The sequence below is a fragment of the Pogona vitticeps genome, chromosome ZW-PAR (genome assembly GCF_051106095.1).
Source record: "Pogona vitticeps strain Pit_001003342236 chromosome ZW-PAR, PviZW2.1, whole genome shotgun sequence".
NCBI lineage: Eukaryota > Metazoa > Chordata > Lepidosauria > Squamata > Agamidae > Pogona > Pogona vitticeps.
The window spans coordinates 7,680,080-7,700,680 of record NC_135800.1 but is presented as its reverse complement, the minus strand read 5'-3'; the positions used below and the strand labels follow the sequence as shown (position 1 = coordinate 7,700,680).

At 47.7% G+C, this 20,601-nt stretch overlaps 1 protein-coding gene across 1 annotated transcript; it reads right to left on the bottom strand.

Moving 5' to 3' along the window:
• Window positions 1–584: 584 nt before the first annotated feature.
• On the bottom strand, window positions 585–14,166 carry URM1 (ubiquitin related modifier 1). The gene is made up of 5 exons (XM_020793386.3): window positions 13,642–14,166; window positions 9,309–9,379; window positions 3,380–3,461; window positions 1,191–1,239; window positions 585–735 (listed from the first exon to the last, which is right to left on the bottom strand). Exons 1-5 carry the CDS (start codon window positions 13,674–13,676, stop codon window positions 667–669), a joined length of 306 nt encoding a protein of 101 aa, XP_020649045.2. The 5' UTR covers window positions 13,677–14,166; the 3' UTR covers window positions 585–666.
• Between the last annotated feature and the right edge of the window lie 6,435 nt (window positions 14,167–20,601).

Below are 20,601 nucleotides of genomic sequence, written 5' to 3'. Positions count from 1 at the left end.
TCTCCAGCTTTTGCATTCCACGCCGGCGCTTCCTCTGCGGCCTGGCCTCGGACTGTTTGCTGCTCACCAGCCACGTAACTGAAATCCACTCAAGTGGAGAGAGGCTGAGCGCTGCAGTCTTTTCCTGGCTAAGGCCTCCAGAACAGACACACCGTCAACTGGGGGTGGAATCAGGGTGGGTGCAGGGAAAGAGGGGATCCTCGCCTCTCCCCACACTCGCTCAGAGACTGCACGGAAAAGCACAAGTCAGGTCCAGGGGAACAACCCAGTCCCGCAGCAAGAACGGCTGGGTCACAGAGGCTCCAAAGCTCGGCCGCCGTCGCCCGGCGCTGCCCGGCAGCTCATTTTCAGTCGTTTTTTTTTGTCCTGCTGACAGGCGTCTCCGGCAGCAAGGAAGAGAGCAACCCGGAGGCCGAAATTATTTCGATCCCCCGTCTGGGACAAAAGAGTCAAGGGCCCAGGCAAGGGGGTAGGAGGCGCTGAGCCACAAAAGAGCAGCGAAGAAAGGATCTAAGGAGCGACCACGCTCTGGTCTGAAACACCTTGGATGAAAGCAGAGAGAGAGAGAGAGAGAAAAACGTGGGTGTCAAGGCAAGGCCGGGTTGTCTCCCCGCCTAGGTATCCGTTTATTTGGTGCGCTCTTTTTGTGTTTGTGTGTACAGCCGTCTAACCCCCGTGTAAAGTGGATATGAAAACCACATTATCCTGATCTTGAAGTTGATACTCCAGTTCCCCCTGAAGAAAGAAAAAGGGTGAGAGAGAAAGAGAAAGAGAGATGTCACTATTGTCATAGGTATTCATGCCCAACTCAATTCTCTCAATGCATTATGTCATCAAAACAGCTACAGGACAGGGAGATGAAAATATGTTCAGGGAAGGAAGAACAAGATGATTTGGGGAACAGGGATTTTAAAAGAGAGAGGGTCTCAAAAATAGTCAATCAGGCCATCTTAGATACTGAGAAGCATAGCCCCCCCCCCAAAAAAGGTAGCATTTCCAGGCACATGCACAAACACAAACACACACACAATGTGTGTTAACCTGAGTGTGTGTTAACTTCAGAGAGAATCAGTCCTCTCGGGCGACATGCAGAAACCAAACTGACAGCATGGATGCTCACAATGAGATGTTAAAAAAAGGGTTGGGGGGGGAGGAACACAACACAAAATGGCTGAAGCCGCTTCACAAACCATCAGCTCCCAGTCTGTGTCGTTGATGAGGACCAAGATTCCTGGCCGCCTGCAAGGAAACATAAATGCTGCTTAATAGAAGGGGAGGAAAGGCTGCAGGAAGAGGGTCGCGCTGAAGGCCATCTAGACCAGCCCACTTGGTTCGCGGCTGGAAATTGGCACTTGTGCATCCCCCCCACCAAAGGCGGCTCTCCAACTTCTGCTCAAAGATCTCCAAGGATGAAGAGTGCATCATCCTTCTCAGCCAAAGATTGTCAAGAGACCTCTTCTCGCATGCAGCCAAAATCTGCAACTTAAGCCCACAAAGTCTGAACTCATGTTTGCCCCCCTGTGTGCTGCAGCCAATCAAGCAAGGACGTGAAACATTTGGCTGTCTCTCCCATAATTTTCCCTGCTTTATGCTAAACATAATCATTCCCTTCATATGTTCTTCATACGGATTGTTTTCCACACCTCTGACGGTCCCTGTTGCCCAGTGCCCTTCTATCTGTCTGCCTCTTCCAGAAAGTGTGGCTCTCCAAAACTTCATGGAGTACTCCAAATGAGAGACACCCGACGAGCATAAAATAATGTGGAACTATGACTTCTCTTTATTTTGAACGGCCTACCATCGCATGTGCCTTTTCTGCTGCAGCGTCGTACTGGTGGCTCCTGTCTGCTTATGCTCAGCGACCCCCTTCAGAAATCACAGGGATTGACTGCTGGGAACCTCATCCCACATTTATTTATTTATTTATTTATTTATTTATTTATTTATTTATTTATTTATTTATTTATTTATTTATTTATTTATATTTGGCTTCTGAGACAGATGCAAGACACTGCCTTCATGTTTTCCCAAGCTTATATTTGTGTCCATAAGGACTAGCAGCTCTACTAAAGAGGGATGCTGAACGCAGAGCAATCCCAGGATACCCACAGCTTTACAGAAGTGCTTTACAGATGTGCCAATATTTAAGAAAATACTGGAAGGCTCCTGTTGAGGTTTCTAGTTGCTTATTCCCCGCTCTCTCACGGACTCTCCATATATTTTCCTGCACAAATGTCATGATTCTCTGGCTGCTGCTTACACCCAGACTCCATCATGCTGTCCCCCGCCTTATCCCTCATTTCATGTCTTCCTAGAAGTCGTGGAGCTCCCCTGAACATGCCAAAACCTCCCCCCACCCTGTATGCGGCTCCCCCCCCTCCTCGCTTTCTGCCACATAATCAGCGGCCCTTCCATCCCAATCATGTCTTGCTGACACATAATCAAAACGACTGTGGGGCCACCACTAGGCTGCAGCTCCATTTCAGTGTTAAAATCCCAGCCCCACAGAATCAAGCGTGGGGCAAATTCATGCGGCGAGAGCCAGGCCCCACGGCCCCTCCTCTACTTCACAGCCACGTCAAAAAACGGGCCAGATCGTCTCCAAACCCCCGGCAATCAGAGGCTGAGGGATTCCCCCACTCTTGATGGCTGGCAGGACCCTGCAGTTTTCGCTCCTCCCCTTACGAGGGGATCTGGCTGGCACACACACACACACACATGGAGTGGTGACGAAGGTGGAACATGTAAAAAAAAACACACACACAACCTTGCTGCAGAGGAGATGACTGAAAAAAAAAATAAAAGAAACAGGTGGGGTGGGTGAGAGGAGAAAGGGGCAGAAGCCTCCACAAGCTGGCAGGTCTTCTAGACAGCAACCTGGTCTGAAAAGCAAGGCAGGCGCTGCTAAAGGACAGAAGCCATGTTCGCCGAACAACAGGCAGGAGGGAAAGGGGGGGGGCAGGCTATCAAATTATGCACGGTCGGGGCAGCCCCTGGCTTTTAGAATTTAATTTCCTAACCCGTCCCTGAATGAAAAATGCCATTTCCCCAAAGACTTCAATCCCCCCCCCCCGGGTGGGGGAAGTCTGTCGGGTAACCTCGGTCAAAGAAACCTTGGGCAGTTTTGGAAACAAATCTGGTCTGCCTCGGGTCAGAAGAAAAAAAAAATAACCAGGGATCTCCAGGCAGGGAGACAGAGTGAGCGAGCAAGAGAGAGATTTTTCGGCCCCGTTACAGAGAAACGCAGAGGGCGAACCAGGGCAATTTAGCGGCGAGAGATGCAGGACAGACGCAAGGCGACAGGGCGTAACGCCACGTAGAAAGAAAGGCGGGTTAAAAAATATTTTAAATAAATAAATTAAATAGATCAAACACTTACACAGACTCCCCTTGGACAAACAGCTCCGGCCTCTCTTTCAGCAGATTCTCTTTAATCCACACCAGCAAATTCCGAACATCCCCTGAAATTAGACAGAGATTCCCAGTCGAGACTGTGTTTTAACCAGCAGAGGCCAGCAATAATATCTACCACCCCTTCTCATCACCCCAACGGTGTTTGGAAAGCAGAAAAGAGACCACAGTCCCAAGAGAATCCAAAGCTGTAGACCCAACGCCGCATGGCAGCTTCCGTTCAACATGGGGAGTTGTGGGGCCTGTTGAAACGCAGGTTTCCGAACAGTCCATGAACGAAACTTCAAAAAGCCTCTTCCAGATGTATTTCAAGCTAACTCATTCCTCCTTCTTTGGAATCGCTGGGGGGCATTCTTCCTAATCTGAAGAGGGGCTAAGAAGAGGCAGAAACCACAGAGTGAAACTCTGCCCGTCTAGAAGGGTTCGGCATCCAGGTTTCTGCCGTTCCTGCGAGATGCCCTCTGCCTCGCCCACCCATGCCAGCTTGGGGGTGGTGTCGGGAGGCATGTTTGCCAACCGCAAAGTACGGTTATTTCCCTCCCTACATTAGACCCACAACAGCCCTGCGAGGGAGGCTAGGTGGAGAGGAAACAAGCAGTTCACGTCCACAGAATGAGTCCTGCCTGGTCCTTTTGACCCCTGCTCACCCTAAGCCAGTAAGGGGATGAGCAGCTAATGAAGGGGGTGAGAGGAGAAGCCCCCTGGCTTACTTTAAAAAACCCACCCATCTTTTGGCTTAAGAGACTAACCACAAGGATGTGTTTGGGGAGGGAGGGAATCATGGAAACCAGGGGCAGGTGTCCACCCACCCTTTCCCCTTTTTGACATTATCAATTTGACGGAGATCACCAAAAACAGTCTCTTCGGGCTGCGAGAACATCAGCTCTTCGCCTGCTGGTGAGGGGAGAGGCAAACGAGAAAGAAACAGACACACATTGGTTTAAAAGGATTTTTAAGAGGGTGGGCATTTGCTGCTCCCTAGCTTTTTAGGTGAGGCCGCCTGCCTCTCTGTCTTCCAACACCGTTCCTACTCCCTCAAGTCAATCGGCTATATACCTACTTTGTGTTTAATTTCTTGTTTGTCGCACAACAACTACTAGCAAAACACATGTCTTCTATATGTAGGACGGGCCACTCCGGCAGGCCTCTGGGGCAGCCTTTTTTTTGCACCCAGAACCCATCGGAAGCAGGAGCAGGCTTGGTGAATTGGTGAAAAAGAAGAAAGTCTGAAAATCCAAACCTGGAAGCCCCTGCATGTCTGCTTCTGGTTGTGAGGGCGGGGGAAGGTTTGTCTGGGGGTGGGGAGGAATATTCATGTTGAAGCAGCTACTTCTGAAGACATCCAGGGGCAGAAAAGCCCACCCCCCCCAGGTGATATTATTGGAAATTGCCAGCGATGGAACCGGGGAAAGTACGAACAGTGGCGGCATTTCAAAAACGGGTTTTTAGAAACTGTTTTCAATCCGTTCCTATAAACGAGCAGAGAAAGGAAAGGAAAATACAAGGAAAGGAAGATGATTCAGAATTGGAGGACATGGGGGGGGGGAAGAGAGAACCAGCCATCGCAGAATGGAAAGGCAGACCCTCATAAATAAGATGTACACCTAGCTGATCCCTAGAGCATTCAGGCAACAATGGCGCTGGGGACTGCTCTTGAACTGCCACTCAGACACCTCCTGGTGGCAGGGGGGGACCGTCCCCTCCCCTCCCCACCCTGCTCTCGACCTTGTCCCCCCCTTCCCACCACCAGCCCCCACCCCCTAGAAAACCCCGAGAGAATTAGATCATTTATCATACTGACCATGAGCCAGCTTCGATTTGCTGAGGTCACCCATTCCGGCCAAGCGTCGCCCCCGCCTACCTTCTCCGCCAGCACCACCAGGCTGGAGACGGGACAAAGCCCCCCCCCTCCGCCTGCCAGCGTCCTCTTCACCCCCCACCCCCACCTTTGCCTGAGCCCCTGCCTTTCGCTCTGGAAGCATGCAAAGGAAGAGCATTGCCAGCTTCTTTTGACGGAGAGATAACTTATTCTTCAAAATGGCAGGCAAAGGGTTTTTTTTGGGGGGGTGTTGAAACCGAGAAACCTCCCCCCCATCCCTGCACCATGACCACCACCCTATAACTGAGCATCTGGTTTAAGCAAATGGGTGATGAACAGGGTAAGGATTTGGGTCATGGAAGGACCACTCGGAGAGACGGTGGGGTGCCCTGATTAAGTACGTCGTTGGGACTTGGAAAATCCAGGTTGAAGTTCTTGTGAAACTCAAAGACAGGGTGATCCCAGCCTGTCTCTCTCATCTCCTCAGCCCTGACCCACCTTGAAGGGAGGTTGTGGGAATCAAAGGGATCGCTGCCAATATCACCCTTCGAACTTGCTAGAAGGAAAGGCAGGAGCCGAAAATGTGACCACTATGAGTCCTGATTTGGTGCTTTGGGGTCACCCGGGGCTCCCCGAGGGATGGATTCTCTCTCTCTCTCTCTGAAGATCAGAAAACAATGTTTGTGAAGCTTGTAGGCAGGAATGGACTAAAAACAAAAAGGTTAAGAGCCAGCCCATTTCAAAAGCTAACCTTGAAACCACTTTTAAAGTCCGCTCCCCGCCTCCCAAGAATGGAAGGCAACAAATAAATAATAAAAAGGGTATCCTCAGGACCATCGGATATATAAATAACAATGTGCAGGGGGGGGGGAGTCTTTGGTTCATCCAGTTCTTCTCCACCAGGGCTTCCAGTAGGAAGAGACCCCAGAGGTGGGGGAGGTAAAAGAGAGACTGATTAAAGGGGAGGGGGGTTCACTTATCTGCCCATCTAGCTGGGCATTTTCTATTCCAACTGGCAGGGCTCTCTGGCACAGGGGACCTCACTCCCACTTGCCAGAATCTGTATAACTGGAGAAAAAAAAACACAAAACCCACACACCAAATGTATGAGTTTAGGCCTCCGGCTGTGGAGTCCAGGGTTGGGAGTTCGATTCCCCGCAGTGCCTCCTTGAAAAAGGTTGGACTCAATGTTTCCTGGGACCCTTTCCAGCCCTGCAGTTCTAAGATAATTTTATCATCAAGAAGGGAAAACCCCAGAAATCGCTGGACCAAGTGGGAAGAGAGGAAGGAGCAGGAAGCAAGGAGATGGACTCAGAGGTCCACCCACCCCGAGGAAGAAAAGCACAAAGAGAGAGGGGGGGTGTCTTTCTCACCCCGTATAGCTTGGCATCTGTCACATTTCTGGAAACGGTACATGCAAGCCATGGTAATGAGATGCAACTAACCCCTCTGGGATGTGATATATTTCATATCTGCCTGCTTTTCTTGCCACCTCCTCTCCCCTCTCCCTCCCCACCAGCATAGAGGCAAAGGCTTAACTGCAGGACTCCGCCAGCTTTCGAGGCATCCACCACTACTAATAGGTTGAGGCTCGGCCAGAAGGGGTTGCCAGTAAGGCGTTGTCCCCAGAAGCGACGGTTCTCCTGTTAAGGGTCCTGCAACCTTTAATAAGGCTGCTGTGTCTCCCCACGTAACGGAAATGTGTTGCCACTAAAACAGCGGGATTGATTAAGTGCTGGCTTCAAGGCCTTTCTCTAACTGGGAGGAGGAAGCACAGTTATGCCTAAGTAAATATATAAGGAGAAACAAGTGACTGTTTCTTAAACAAAACAACCTTACCAAGTAGTACCAACGGGGGGGGGGGGGGGAGAGAAGAGGATGATTTAGTGGAAGACAGAAATGTCACGAAGAAGCAGAAATTAAAGAGAGAGGGCTAACTTTGAGTTATTCGTTCATTCGACTCTTAAGTTTCATTAAGTGTCAAGGGAGCATTATTTATTTAAATACAATTTAGCAGGGGAAATTCTTTAATATAGGATGATTTGGTTTTGCAGATCTAAATGAGGGGGCCGTTCCAGGGGAGGAGCGATATTTTGGGGGCCCCAAAGCCTGACCTGTTATGGGGGCCCCTTCACAACCAGCAACGAGGTCTGGATTCCCCCTGTTATCTTCTCCCATGGGGTTGTTCCCAGATCAACACAAGTCTCTTAAAAACGTGGACTAAAGTTGTTTCTGGAGGTCCCTCCGGGATTAGTTTCATGGTCGCTCTGCCCCTGGACAGGTGAGCCAACTTTTCCGAAAGTTTCTCGGCTGGCTTGTTCATCCAAGGATAAACAGGCAGCCAATAGTCCTGTCCCCAGACTGACTCCCCCTGCTAACAACTGGAGCGTCAGCAAACTTCTCCAGCTTCACTTGAAAGGAGAAGGAAGATGGGGTGGGGAGGGGGATCAGGAAGGGAAATTTGCAAGTGAAAAGGGTTAAGAATAGAGCACTTTTGTGAGATAAAGAGTGTGCAGAAGGGGGTTTTACAGATGTGTAGAGGGACAGGGGAGCACGGTAACTCATTGTTTAATTAAGCAGAAAGTGGCTCTTTTGAAAAGCAATTTTACACAGGAGCTTGGATGGGGTTGGGGTTGGGGGGGGAAGAGAGAGAAAGCTTAGCAAACAGTTCCTGCAAAAAGGGAGGGCAAAGAAGGGAGAGGGGAACAGCTGGCGCCGCCGTGCGAACCCAGAGTAGGGCAGTTTAAAGAGCTGTGGGACAGGACCCTCTCCCCTGCAGCCCTCCTCCTTTGGGAAACCATGGGTGCGTGTGCACACACACCTTGTCACCCCGCAAACCGTCCCACAGCCACCTTGGGAACACTGGCCTGGTCCGTCTGCGCGCAGGACACAGAAAGCTTCTTTTTATGGGTATATGCAGGCAGAAAATCTGGAGCTGGACTCCCGAAGGCAGTTCGTGTCGTTCTGCCAACACCTGCGACGTTGCTGGAACCAGTTGTATTGGCTCTTGCCTTTCCATTGGACCATTTCAGCAACATGGAGAAGGGGGGGGGATCTGCTGCTTGGGTAACAGCCAGTCCTCCATATTAGTTTACACAGGCTTCATGCTCTGCAGAGGACACTCCTCGATTCAGAGCACGTTACCATAGTCTCTCGAGACTGAAGGATGCCTATGTATGTATGTACAGGTGGGCAAGAGAAGCGATCGTTACCTTCCTCTCCATCAAATTGATCCCCACCTTTCTCTGTTATTAACCCATGATCCAAATGGATCTCCATTTCCAAAGCAGGAAACACTTCCCTCTCTCTTTTCCCAAAAACTTCTTTTCCCGCTCACTGCTCCTTTCCCTCTGTCCCTCTTTGCTCCACCATCCCGCAGGTCCCTTTGAACTGGAGAAGGCATCTGAAGTCAGGCGGAGGGATGGAGGAGAGAGAGAGAGAGCGCACGAGGAGGCCAGGAGGAGGGAGGCCGCCTAACAACCCACAGAACAGGGAGCTGAGGAGGGCCAAGAGGCTTCTCTTCCTTGGTGGGTGGGAAGGCCCTGGGAGTCAAAACAGACCAGACTGGACGATAGGGACAGAACAGAAAAAAGGGCGTTCAAATCTATGTTTTGGTGCAAGGATGGCCCTCGGACCAACGTCTAGCACCTCGGGAGCATTTCTGCACCTTTCAAATTCCAGTCCTCAACCCCCTCAAGAAAGGTTGAAATGTATTTATGAATCCACTTATTTATATATCTGCTAAGACGCATCTTTATTTCTGCTCCCAGAGGCCTTGGAGGGGTCTCTGAAATTCTCCCGCTATCCTAACCTTCCTCAGGTCAAACTCACTGGCCACGTCCGGGACTAGAGCGGCCCGTGACACCGTGTGTCACCCAACGTCTGCCCAAGGTGGCCCACGGTTTTTCGGAAGCTCGGCTGCAAAACAGGGACAGAAAGGCCTTGCATTTGAGGCCCGCTAAAACTTGCACAAGAAGGCTTTTAGGGTTTCACTTCTCCTCCAGGGGCTTCCATATTGGCCAACTTGGAGGGCAAGGAAGGGGGAATCCGCAAGAACCGCCCCATGCAAAATACTCACAAGGCTTGTTCTGGCTGGGCAAAGTCACCTGGTGCTTTTTGACCCCGTCCAGCAAGAGCTCCGCCCCGCCTCTGAAATGGAAAGCAAAAATAAGAAGAAAATCAGATCGTCCTCCTTGCACCTTACGTAAGCCCCAATATTTCAACATTTAAAAAAGGATGAGCTGATGGAGATCCCTACATGTGGGTCTCTGGATCAGAAGTTCCCCACCCTTCGTTCCCCAGATGTCCTTGGACTACAACTCCCAGAAATCCTGGTCAGGACAGCTCGCGGTGAAGGTTTCTGGGAGTTGTAGTCCACACGTAAGTCGCCAAGCTGTGAAATTCCGTGAGCCCTTCGGCCCGAGCGCTCTCCCTCTGGCGTGACCTCTCTCACAAATGTCACAAATAAACGTACAGTATTTATAAACAAAGGGACCTGGTTCCCAGACTTAAGATCAGCAACGACTTCACTGGCCCCCAGAATTTCCAGCATCCAGATCTGCTCACTGAGCATCCCGTGCAAGAAAATCTCCGGAGGCGAACGTCCAGATGTCTGAATGGCAAAATATTAACCCCGTTCTCCATCTCTTTAAAATCTGGTTACGTGAGAGAGCATTTTTGGCTGTACTTTGGGAAAGGGCACAAGGGACGCCTTTGTCACGCCGGCTGCTCTCTTACCCCTTAGAGACGCAGCCTTGCTCGGCAAAGGTTGCTCTGTTGGTGCAGCCTCGCTGACAGAAAACGCTGTTATCTTTAAAAAAAAAGAAGAAGCAAACCAACACTGAAGTAGCAATTTATTAATGTTCAAACAGATCTGGAGATTCATGGCGAGGGAAGATGCCCTAGCCACCCGAGAAGATAGGTTGCTTTCTCCCCGCTGGGAAAACAAGCCTATGCTTTGTGTGTGTCCACCCATGGCCAAGATGGGAGATAAGGTCTTTTCTGTGACACGGGAGCTGGAGAGGGAATCAGCTGCGACACGAATGCATAGAGCATCCATTTAAACATTTCCAAGAAAAGAGATCGCAAAGGGGGGGGGGGAGAATCGAACACACACTGCTTGCCAAATATGAATGGTTCTTATAGGCCGCTCTCTCCTTTAAAAAACAACAACAACCAAGTGCCATTACACCCACTCTTTCCAACTCCGAGACCTATAACGGTGGGGGACTACGAAGCTCATCAGCCCCAGCTGGTGCAGTCATTGGCAATTGGGTGTGTGGGTGTGTGTTACACAACACATCTGAAGAGCACCAGGCTGGGGGAAGTGAGGCTAGATGATGTGGGAACAGCGGGAGATAATTTATTTTTTGTTTGTTTTAAGGAATAGCCCAGCTGATGTTTCCAGATAAAAGTCTGACGAAGAAAACTCTTTGGGGAGCATTTCACATTGATTAAAATGCCCCAAGAAGTCACCTTTCAAAGCAGGGGAAGGGGAACTGGGTGTAGGTGAGACAGAGAGGGATCCAGGTAAGTGATGGAGCAAGGTCTGCTCGTATGTGGATTTGGCCCTTCCCGCCATCTACGGCAGCACCTAATTCGCCTTCCTCGTGGATTACCAAACCCAGGGTTCTGTTTGCCAACCAGAGACTAACCAGAAGATCCCCAAGCAGGCCTGTGATTCTGCAGGTAATATATAGCCATTAAGCACCAGCATTCCCAATGGATTTAGCCTCACCAAACTATAGTCCTAGAACCACAGGGTCAAAAGGGATACCCCCTTCCCCTCAAGGTTAGAGAGTCCAACCTTTTGTCAATACAGCTAAAGCACCCCTAACTAACTAATGAAGCTGGTGGTCCCTGGTTCAGTGGTTTAAAATACACAACCAGACAGAAAACATCCCCACCCTCCTTCTCTCGCTGGAGGCAAAGGCAAACAATGAGTTCCAAATAGATTTCGAGGTCTGAAGAATAAAAGGCTAAAGAAGACTGAAATATTTATCACCCCAAAGGAACAGACTTAGGGTTTTCTTCTCCCCCCACCCCCACCTTGCAAATGAAATCAAGTCCTGTTGATTCTAGCTTAGGATATGAATTAGAATCTGAGTCACAATAGTGGGACGGCACATTGTAAACAGCGAAAGTATTGTTCTGTCATTTAAAAGGACTTCTCAAAATTGGCATTTCTACTCCGCTGCTGTGAGTAAACAGCTTCAAGCTGAGCAGCATGAAAAACATGGAAGTCTAGAGAAGACAATTCTAGTTTGGTTCCTTGCAGTACATTTGAGTCAAGGGACAACCCTTCAGTGGTGGCATAGCTCCATGGCACTCACAACACGGTCCTGTTTTCTGCGGCTCATTTAAAGGTCTAATTCTTTGTGAAATAAATGAATATTTTAAAGATGGCAGGGAAACCTTGCTAAGCCAGAGCGTCACATCCGTGTCCATTTAACCTCCCGGATGCCACAATCTAATAGTGAGTACAACTATTGGAGAAAACAGGCAAAACTCCCAAAAAAGTCAGCAGGGCCACCCCATCCTGTGTCCCTTATAGATCTGCCAAATATTCATGTGCATGTACACAAACTCAGACAAATCCAGACTCTCATTCCCCAACACCCGAAGCATACATTTCTAGGGCTTTATTTCCAAATCAAAATTTCTAAAACAGAAGGCACTACAATTTACCCCTGGCAAACCCTTGAACTATACAACAGATTATAGTGGAATCGTTTTGTGTTATAACTAGTGAGAAAATACCACTCTGCACATGCTCAAAGCCATTCCTTATGTCAACTAATCTGGTTTTGCCTTTTAAATTGTCCAAAGTAAAAGAACTGTATATGGCACCTTTCCCGTTTCTAGGCATTTCTAATCTCACTGCTGCTTTCAAAAACTGGTTTTAGTTTTGCTCCAGTTCTCACCTCTCTCCGAAACCAGGAGGATCCATCAATGTAGTTCAAATGGTAAGGGGCATTTCCTTGAGTACTTTCCTACCACTACCTTTTCTCCCAACATATGACTCTATCACCCATAAGCCACATAAGAACAAACCTTATTTCCAATGACTACCTGTTAAGTCTCCTTTTTCCAAGGTCTTTAAGTAGTTGTGGGTAGATCAGAAAGCTACTTTAGCTGCTAGCCTCTCCCCACTTCATTTTTGCGTCCTATTTGATTTATTTCCTCTATTTATTTACTATTTATTATTTATTACATACATTTATTGTTTACTATACATACATTATTTACTATTTATTACATACATACATGGGACCCTCTGCCCACCAGCCATCTGGGGTGCTGGACAATAAAATTATCACTAAATCTTGTCTCCAGAAGTCACCCACCACAAGAGAACTGGGATTTAAAGAATAAAGAGAGGTGTGGCCACTTTGGAGATCTCTTAGAGGAGGTGGAGCAAGGCTGTTTCAAGGAAATAGCAAAAACTGGGCAGCATGCTTGGCATAGTTTTGAAGGCCCTCACACAGCATTTACAGAATGAGCCCGTGACAACTTTACTCCCAGAGACTTTCACTCAGGGTTGGCGAAAGTGTCTCCTTCCAAGCGTCTGTGTTCACTGGCTAATGCTGGGCGAGGGCTAGATTTCCACCCAGGCTTTACAGTAAATGCCATGGGGGTGGGAGAAGTTATTCTCCTTTTCTATCTCCTCTCACATTCTGATGTCAATCTGGAAATAATTCAAAATGATATTCACCCTTCAATAGGCCTACTATAAGAAAACACACGAGGGTGGAAAGCAAAGGAAAGCAAAGAAAAAGGGATGAGGGAAGTAGGCAACAGGGCAGATAAAAATGGATGATTTTTAAAACTCCAATTGCTTTAAATCACCATTGAAATTTGTTTTTAAATTATATAAACAAAAAAAATCCAGTTTTTTAAAATTTAAATTGTGATATAAATCAATTTGGCTTCACCCAGATATGCAACACGGGATCTGATCCTGGCCCATGAAGTCCTCCCTTTTCCCCCTCAAACGACCTCACGGTTTTCCCTGTTCCTGGGCCCCCAAAATTAGAGAAAACCCTTTCCCCCCTTTTTTTGAAGGAGCAAAGAAGACTTTTTTTCTCTCTTTTTTTCCAGAGATGCGGAAAAGCCTCGAGCGAACGGGGGAGGCTTAACACCAACAGAGGGAAATGCAGGGCATAAAAAGTCTCCCCCAGGCAGAAAAAAATGGGCCTTTTTAGGGACGCCTTCTTGTTCCTCAAACCCACATTTCCCACCATTTTCTGAGCCTCTCTCGTTCAGCCCCCAAACCTGGGGCCTGGCAGAGAAACCCTCCGCCCTCGCCCGGCCCCTTTCCCCCTTCATGCCTGCCCCACACCGCCCCCATTTTACTTCATCATCATCATTATTATTATCATTATTTCCCACCCACACCTGTATTCCCTTACCCGAATTCCAACTGGACAGACAAGGGCGCCGCCATCTTGCATCAGGGAACTGCACTGCCCACACCGGAAGTGCCCTCCCCTTTATATCCGGGTTTGGGCTTGTTGCCCAGCAACGAGGCCCGAGCATAGATTTTTAGGCCTGCCGCTCTTTCTCCCTCCCTCCCTCTCGATGGTAGATGAGGCCAGGGAATGGTTGAGAATCTGTTTCATGCTTATGGTTTCAAACCTCTCATTTCTGGAAACTATCGATCCAGAACAGATGAATAAGCAGCGTTTAATTCTGTTTATTTAGGGCTTAATGCAGACCAGGGCTTTCCCCCCCTTCCCAAGGCAGATATTGAAGGAAGACTGTGTTGCAATTAGAACCTAAAACGTGAAAGCTTCCACAATCAGGCTGTAGTTCCTTAAAAATTAAAGTTTGCAAGCTCTGGTTACAACTGATAACTCTTATTATGAACGCTCCCTAAGTTTGACATATGCATTCTTTTTTTAAAAAATTGATTTAAGAAGCTGGATCTGTCCATTAGCTTCTCTTGAGACTTCCATTTCTCTCCTCTCCTATTCTGCACACATGGCGTATAATAAACAGTTCAAGCTTTTTAAAACCCAGCCTTTCCCTTATGACAATTTTTAAATTTTATTTTCGCCAGATTTTTTTTTTTTTACTAAAAATTGCAGTACAAGTGTATCCACTAAATACTTCAAGGGCAGATATAAACTGCTTAATATGATTGTTCCCATACTGGACACGAGCAAAGTAGAATCTAAAAGCTACATAGGATATTGCACCATATACTCTAGTATTGCTATTTTTCCCTGTAATCCACTGTTACCATACACAGCCGGTCACCTGGGGTCTGTTAGCAACACTGAACCCAAATTCCAAACTATTGTATTAGGTTCTGTATTAATCTATATTGTATTATATTATACATTAATTTATTTGAGAAAAGGCTTTGAAAACTACAGCAGGTACATAAAGCTGCAACCTGGCTGCTTTCCTAGATTCACATCACTTGTTTCTGAATTCATGTCCAAATGCAAATCAAAATGCTGATTATTGCCATCAAAATAGTAGTTTTATCACTTCCCTTTGGTAGTCTTTTTTTTTTAATTTTCAGGATAGGGGGAAAGGACTTGGGATAACAGTGAATATAACATGTCATTTCTTAACACATATTATCTGCACTTACATATATCGTTACATTAAGAACTTTTGTATCTGTTAATTGCCTATATACTTTCAACTAGAGTTATTTGACTATTTTGTATTAAAATTATAGCATTTGGCTTTAAAGTTATAGAAAAGATCCAGTTATATATAGGTTCCCATCTATAGAACCTTTTGTATGTGTTTTCTTTAAAACTTTCTGATTTTGTCATTTTTATATTAATCTTCCAGACAGTATTTTTCCAGTCGTCAATTTCAATATTATGCCCTATATTTTGTGCCCATTTGGTCATACAATCTTTACCACTTCATCTTCCTTCTTAATTTCTAGTAACATTTCATACATTTTTGGAGATATCCACTCTGGTATCTTTCGGTATATCTGATATCGTATCTCGTCCCAGGACCATCATAGAGATCTTCTTATCAAGTGGTTGTTAGAATATTTATAGTCTTTAGCTTTTTTGTATCACAAGAATGCATGCTAACCAAGCATAAAATCATGTCCTTCTAGCTTGAGTAGTCTATTATTATTTAAGAGTCATCCATTCCTTAGTCCTCCTCTCTGCCTTTTTCTGTCGAGGACTGAAGGGGGAAATGCCTTGTATTTATAGATGACTCTTTAACAGATATTAAGGAACTATTTTCAAACAGGAACATTACTGAACAGACCTGCATCTCTGTTCTGGACAGCGCCATTCCAAGTGGCTGATGTCTAGCGTGGTCCTGGAAGTGACAGACATGTGGTAAATGCGAATGTCACAGGACACGCGAGCAATGTTTCTGTGGGCGAGTGTTTTCCCACGGCCTTAGAACATGGCCCTTCTTATTTTCATATATTAGCCTAAATCAAAGTTGACCTAGATATTACGAGCTGGCTGAGACTCAACAAGACTCGCTCCTAAGTTTAAAAAAATCTCAAAAGTAGGGAGGGTGTGTTATTCACTGGCTGCAAAACGACAAAGAAGCTTAGAGCACTTTAAATTTTGACCAGTTTTATTCCAAGTCAGCTTTAGTGGCTCCCGTCTGCTGCAGCCGGCAAGAGAGAACGCCACAGAAAACTTGGTCATTTTTAGGATACCACCAGACGCTTCCTCATGGTTACTTCTCCCTAGCACGTTTAGGGTCATCTGGTGAGAAAACCGTCTCAACGGGGTCACTCATCATCCTGGTTTGGGAGATCAGTGCAGGCAAGGCAAACGAGGCCGCATCGATTCCACTTTTTTCAAACCAGAACAAGTGTTTCTTCACGAATTACATGAGTGTATGTTTTCAGTTGTGAAATATTGGTGGCTACACTCTCTTGGCACGTGGACGGCCGCCAAGGTTTTTCCTTTTCTGGTGCCACCCAGGCTATGGCGCAAATCGGCTGGATAGGCTACAGCGCTATAGCACTCTTAAGCCTATGCATTAACCCGGCTTTGTTCTTCCTTGCCAAATGCCCCCAACAAACAAATTTGGGGATCATTGTTTCTTCCTCCTCCTTTTTAACAGACACGCACAAAACCCAACAAGAGCTGTTCCACACACACCAGACTAGACCTTGGCGAGGACCCCTTTTTTTGGGGGGGGGACCCCATTATTTTTCAATAAACCATGCACAAACAGCTGTTGGCCCGCCTCGCCAGCCCAGGCGAGTCAAACTTCAAGGGTGTGAATAATGGCTCCGGGGACCGTTGGAGCCATCGCGTAGCGGCCATGACAATAGGGTTTCTCGGACGCTTTTGTTCGATTTCTCCAAGTCTCCGTTTTGAACTCTTCTTCTGGGACGGGGAGAGGGGGAGAGAGAGAGGGGTGGGATCTGGGGATGGTTGGGGGGACGAGAGGGGTGATGATGGGGGGAAGGGGAAGGGAGGTCAGAGGGAGTTAAAGGCTCCCCCCCCCATTCATGTGGTAATTGGGTGTCAAACAGAGATCAGCAAAGGCGGAGGCCGGTTGGGTTAAACTGCCAGGAGAAAGAAAGCAGGCAGAGAGAAACCCACAAGAGAAGCTTGTAGATGTCATGACGAGGCCCATCCTCTCCTTGTGGGCGTAGTGGGGTGTGCATGGCGGAGAAGGGGGGCGGGTGGGCACTGCGCTTTTTAAAAAACCATTCACAGCCTGGGCTGAAAGCGAGCTCCACACAAAAGGCAGAGAGGGGGGGCCTTTAAACAATACCAGACCCCTGCCTGGACCTTCAATAGGGGCCTCTAAACAGGCGTTTAACCTCCCGAATGGCTGAAAGTGATACTGGAAAGCAGCTTGGCCTTCCCGGCCATCCTCCTCACTTCCCTCCCTCCCCCCCCCATCACCCTCACCCTGCTGATTATCACTGAATCCCAGGCCTCTGGAATGGCTTCTCCTCCATGAGGACCCCGGGGCCCCGGGTCCTCCTGGCATCCGCTCGCCACCGCTTTGGACGAGGCGGCTGATAAAAGGATGGTTTTGGTGCAACCAGGCCAAGCGAGGGCTTTTCCGGCTCAGAAAAAAGCATCCCCATGGAAGAGGGGAGTAGGATGAACTCTTGTGCTAAAGGGGAAAAAGAAGACAAAGAACAAGGGAAGGTGAAAGAAGGAACTCGGGGTCTTAGAACCGAGAAACACCACCAGCGATCGGGCAGCCGTGTCCCGATATTAAAGCTTTCCTTCCTCTTGAGGCTCTGAAAGGCTTCCCGAGGGCAAAAGCAATCCCACCTCGGCGGATGAGGACGCTTACATTGCATTAAAGGTCTCCGTTGCCGGATGATGACGTTATCCAACGTGCATAGTGTAAATTTACGCCAACAGGATTTCGGCCACACTGAAATACTGCTGGTTGTAACAGATATCATACCATGCAGGGGTACTGGAGGATGACATGGTAAAGCAGGGTTTACAATGCTGAGCTGGGATTTAGGAGAGTAGGAAATTCTATTCCCCATTGAGCCCAAAAATTCATACAGCACCAATAACACTAGCTAGCTTTTGTTTTTCATAGGCTTTTGTGGGTCCAAGCGCACTTCTTCACAAGGCTGCGTCTTTGGGGGGGTAGCATCTGAAGGACACATGAAAGCTTATTAAAAATACAATCTAGTTAGTGTTGCAGGTAGCAGATGACTTCTGCCTTCTCTTTTGCTGCAACAGACTGACACAGCTACCTACTAAATAAAATTCATACGTTGACTTTGAGTTGTCTTTCTCTCTTTCTCAGCCTGATTGACCTCCCAAGGTTGCGAAGATAAATTGCAGATCAGGAGAGCCACGTAGTATACTGACTTGAACTCCCTGGAGGAATAAAAATGGGATAATACATGTAAATAAATGAACTGCCTTCTGGTGTCTCCTCCATTCTGGGAAAGATCTTCGAGGATCCCACGGGCTGTTACAGCTCGAAGCTGGTCAACGAACAATAAGTAACAAAATCAAAAATGGCATGCCACCTTGAAATCTTCTTTTATTAGATGCGAAGATTCCATGTTTGTTCTTTAGTTCCAGTGCTGGCATTTACAAGCTGGGATGTCTTGACATAACAGAAAATGTTGCCAGGATGATGGAGACAGGAATGCATTGGAGGGCCGACGGACAGCTGACACACCTCCGTTTGGAAAAGAAGGAGGGGAGGGAACACAGTTCGTTTGCTTAGACCCAAAAGTACCCTTTTTTTCTCCTCCCTTTCGATACAGACATGCATTCACACAGAAACACCAACGACAACACCATGTTCCCTGAGTAGATGTCGAAACAGCATGGGTTATAAAACAAGAAACTAAAAAAGTACAGAAGAACAGCGTATTATTGACAGACCCTTTTGGGAAGATGGCAAGGCAGAAGCTTTTCTCTGTTCAGTTTTAGGCTTTTTAATGCCTTCGATGCCTCCTGATGGGTCGTGGCGCATGGAACCTGGTCCTGGAAGGACCCTCGGGCCATGCCACGAAAATCCTGGGAATAAAGGAGGGAGGAGTAAAAGTGGCTTTGGGACATGATGGAGGCCTCCGATATAGCTAGAGGGTGAAGCACTGGGGGGAACCACCTTTCATACACCTGCTCTTAAATCTTGAATAAGCAATTCATCCAGGCACAAACTGTGCATATAAGTTTAACTCTGGATGAGCCGAGAGCCAAAATATGGCCCCCAGCCTCCTCCATGAACCACACTCGGCCTTGTGATGATTAAAAATAACCCATAATTTGAGGATATGAGACGGATAACCAGGTGCAACCCAGATGTTTGCTACGTGTTTGGATTTTGGGGTTGGTTTTTTAGAGGCTCCATGATTTCAGCCCAGAGCGGTTACTCCTGGAAGCACCCAGTAGAAAATGTATTTTCAGAATCACAGACAAAATTTCAGCATAGGAGGGGTCATGGGGAGCCTCTCTGTGGCCTTCCGGAACAGCTTCGGGGGAACCCCATGATCGAAATAAGCGCAACAGCGTCACATGATTCCTACAAACAACCTGGGTTTCACTGTCATGTCCCTGTAATGCCTGCGGCACTAAAATCATCTGCACACGGCTTGGATGTCTGGATCCGGAAATGCCTCATAAAGAGTGCATCATCCAGTACCTGGCAAGGACGTGACTCTTCAGATTGTGCATAGTCTTCACTGCCTTAAAAAATCCACCTGCCAACAAGAGCGCCGGCCAAAAAAGAAACCTTTTCTACATTCGGAACGTACCTGAAAGATTGTCCGTAGCAAAGGAGCCTGGAGGCCAAAGGGGTAAGAAGGGGCCACAAACTCTGAAGCGGTGGAGCCCGGACAATAGAGACGCTTGCAAGCGACACAGAACTATCCTTGGGCTCGTGACCCATCGTCGTGTAAGGAGGCAACAATCTGGGGTTGGGCAGGGAAGATGATCTACTGAAGGGCAAATTGGTTCAGAGCCATAATAAGCTGCCGAACTTGGGTGGCTTTCTGACCCAAAACTCCCAGGTACTCAAAGCAGAACAACAGCAAAAAACAACAACACACTCTAGCCTGCCATCAAAGTGCCCAGAGCTTAGCCTGAGCACCAGCTATCCCCTGCACCCTAAAGCGTGCTGCTTCGACATATACTGTTGTGCCCCGCTTAATGATTGCCTCGCTTAACGAGCAAATCGCTTTATGATGAGGTTTTATGATGGTCTAAATGGGGGAATTTCGCTTAGCGATGATCGGTTCCCTGCTTCGGGAACCGATTTTCGCTTTACGACAATCCAAAACAGCTGATTGTCAGGTTTCAAAATGGCCGCTGGCTGAAGAAAATGGCCCCCCGCTGTGCTTAGGGACAGATTCCTCGCTGCACAGGCTTGGAAAATGGCCGCCCCTATGGAGGATCTTCACTGGACTGTGAGTTTTCAGCCCATTGGAATGCATTAACTGGGTTTTAATGCATTTCAATGGGCTTTTTTATTTTGTTTGACGATGTTTTCGCTCTACAGCGATTCTGCTGGAACGAATTAACATCGTCAAACGAGGCACCACTGTACTGCTCCATAGTCCTTAAAGCTCTCTCTCTGAGCAGTTTACAATTTAATGATGCACGCTACACATTTCCTCCCCCCCCCCAAGCTGGGTACTCAGTTTACTGACCTTGGAAGGATAGCAGGCTGAGTCAACCTTGAGCCGTCTACCTGAGCCCTCTGGAATCGAATTCAGGTTGCAAGCAGAGTCTTGCTTGCAATACTGCAGTTTAACCTCTACACCTACATAAGAAACTGGGCTACATCTCAAGACCAGCCTTTCTTTTTTTCAGCTGAGCTGAGGAGCAATTCAATTCTCCGCCACCATCTCCCGTGTATCTAACGCTGCCAGTCCACGCATTCCATGCAAAATCTGCTTTTCTAAGAAGTGA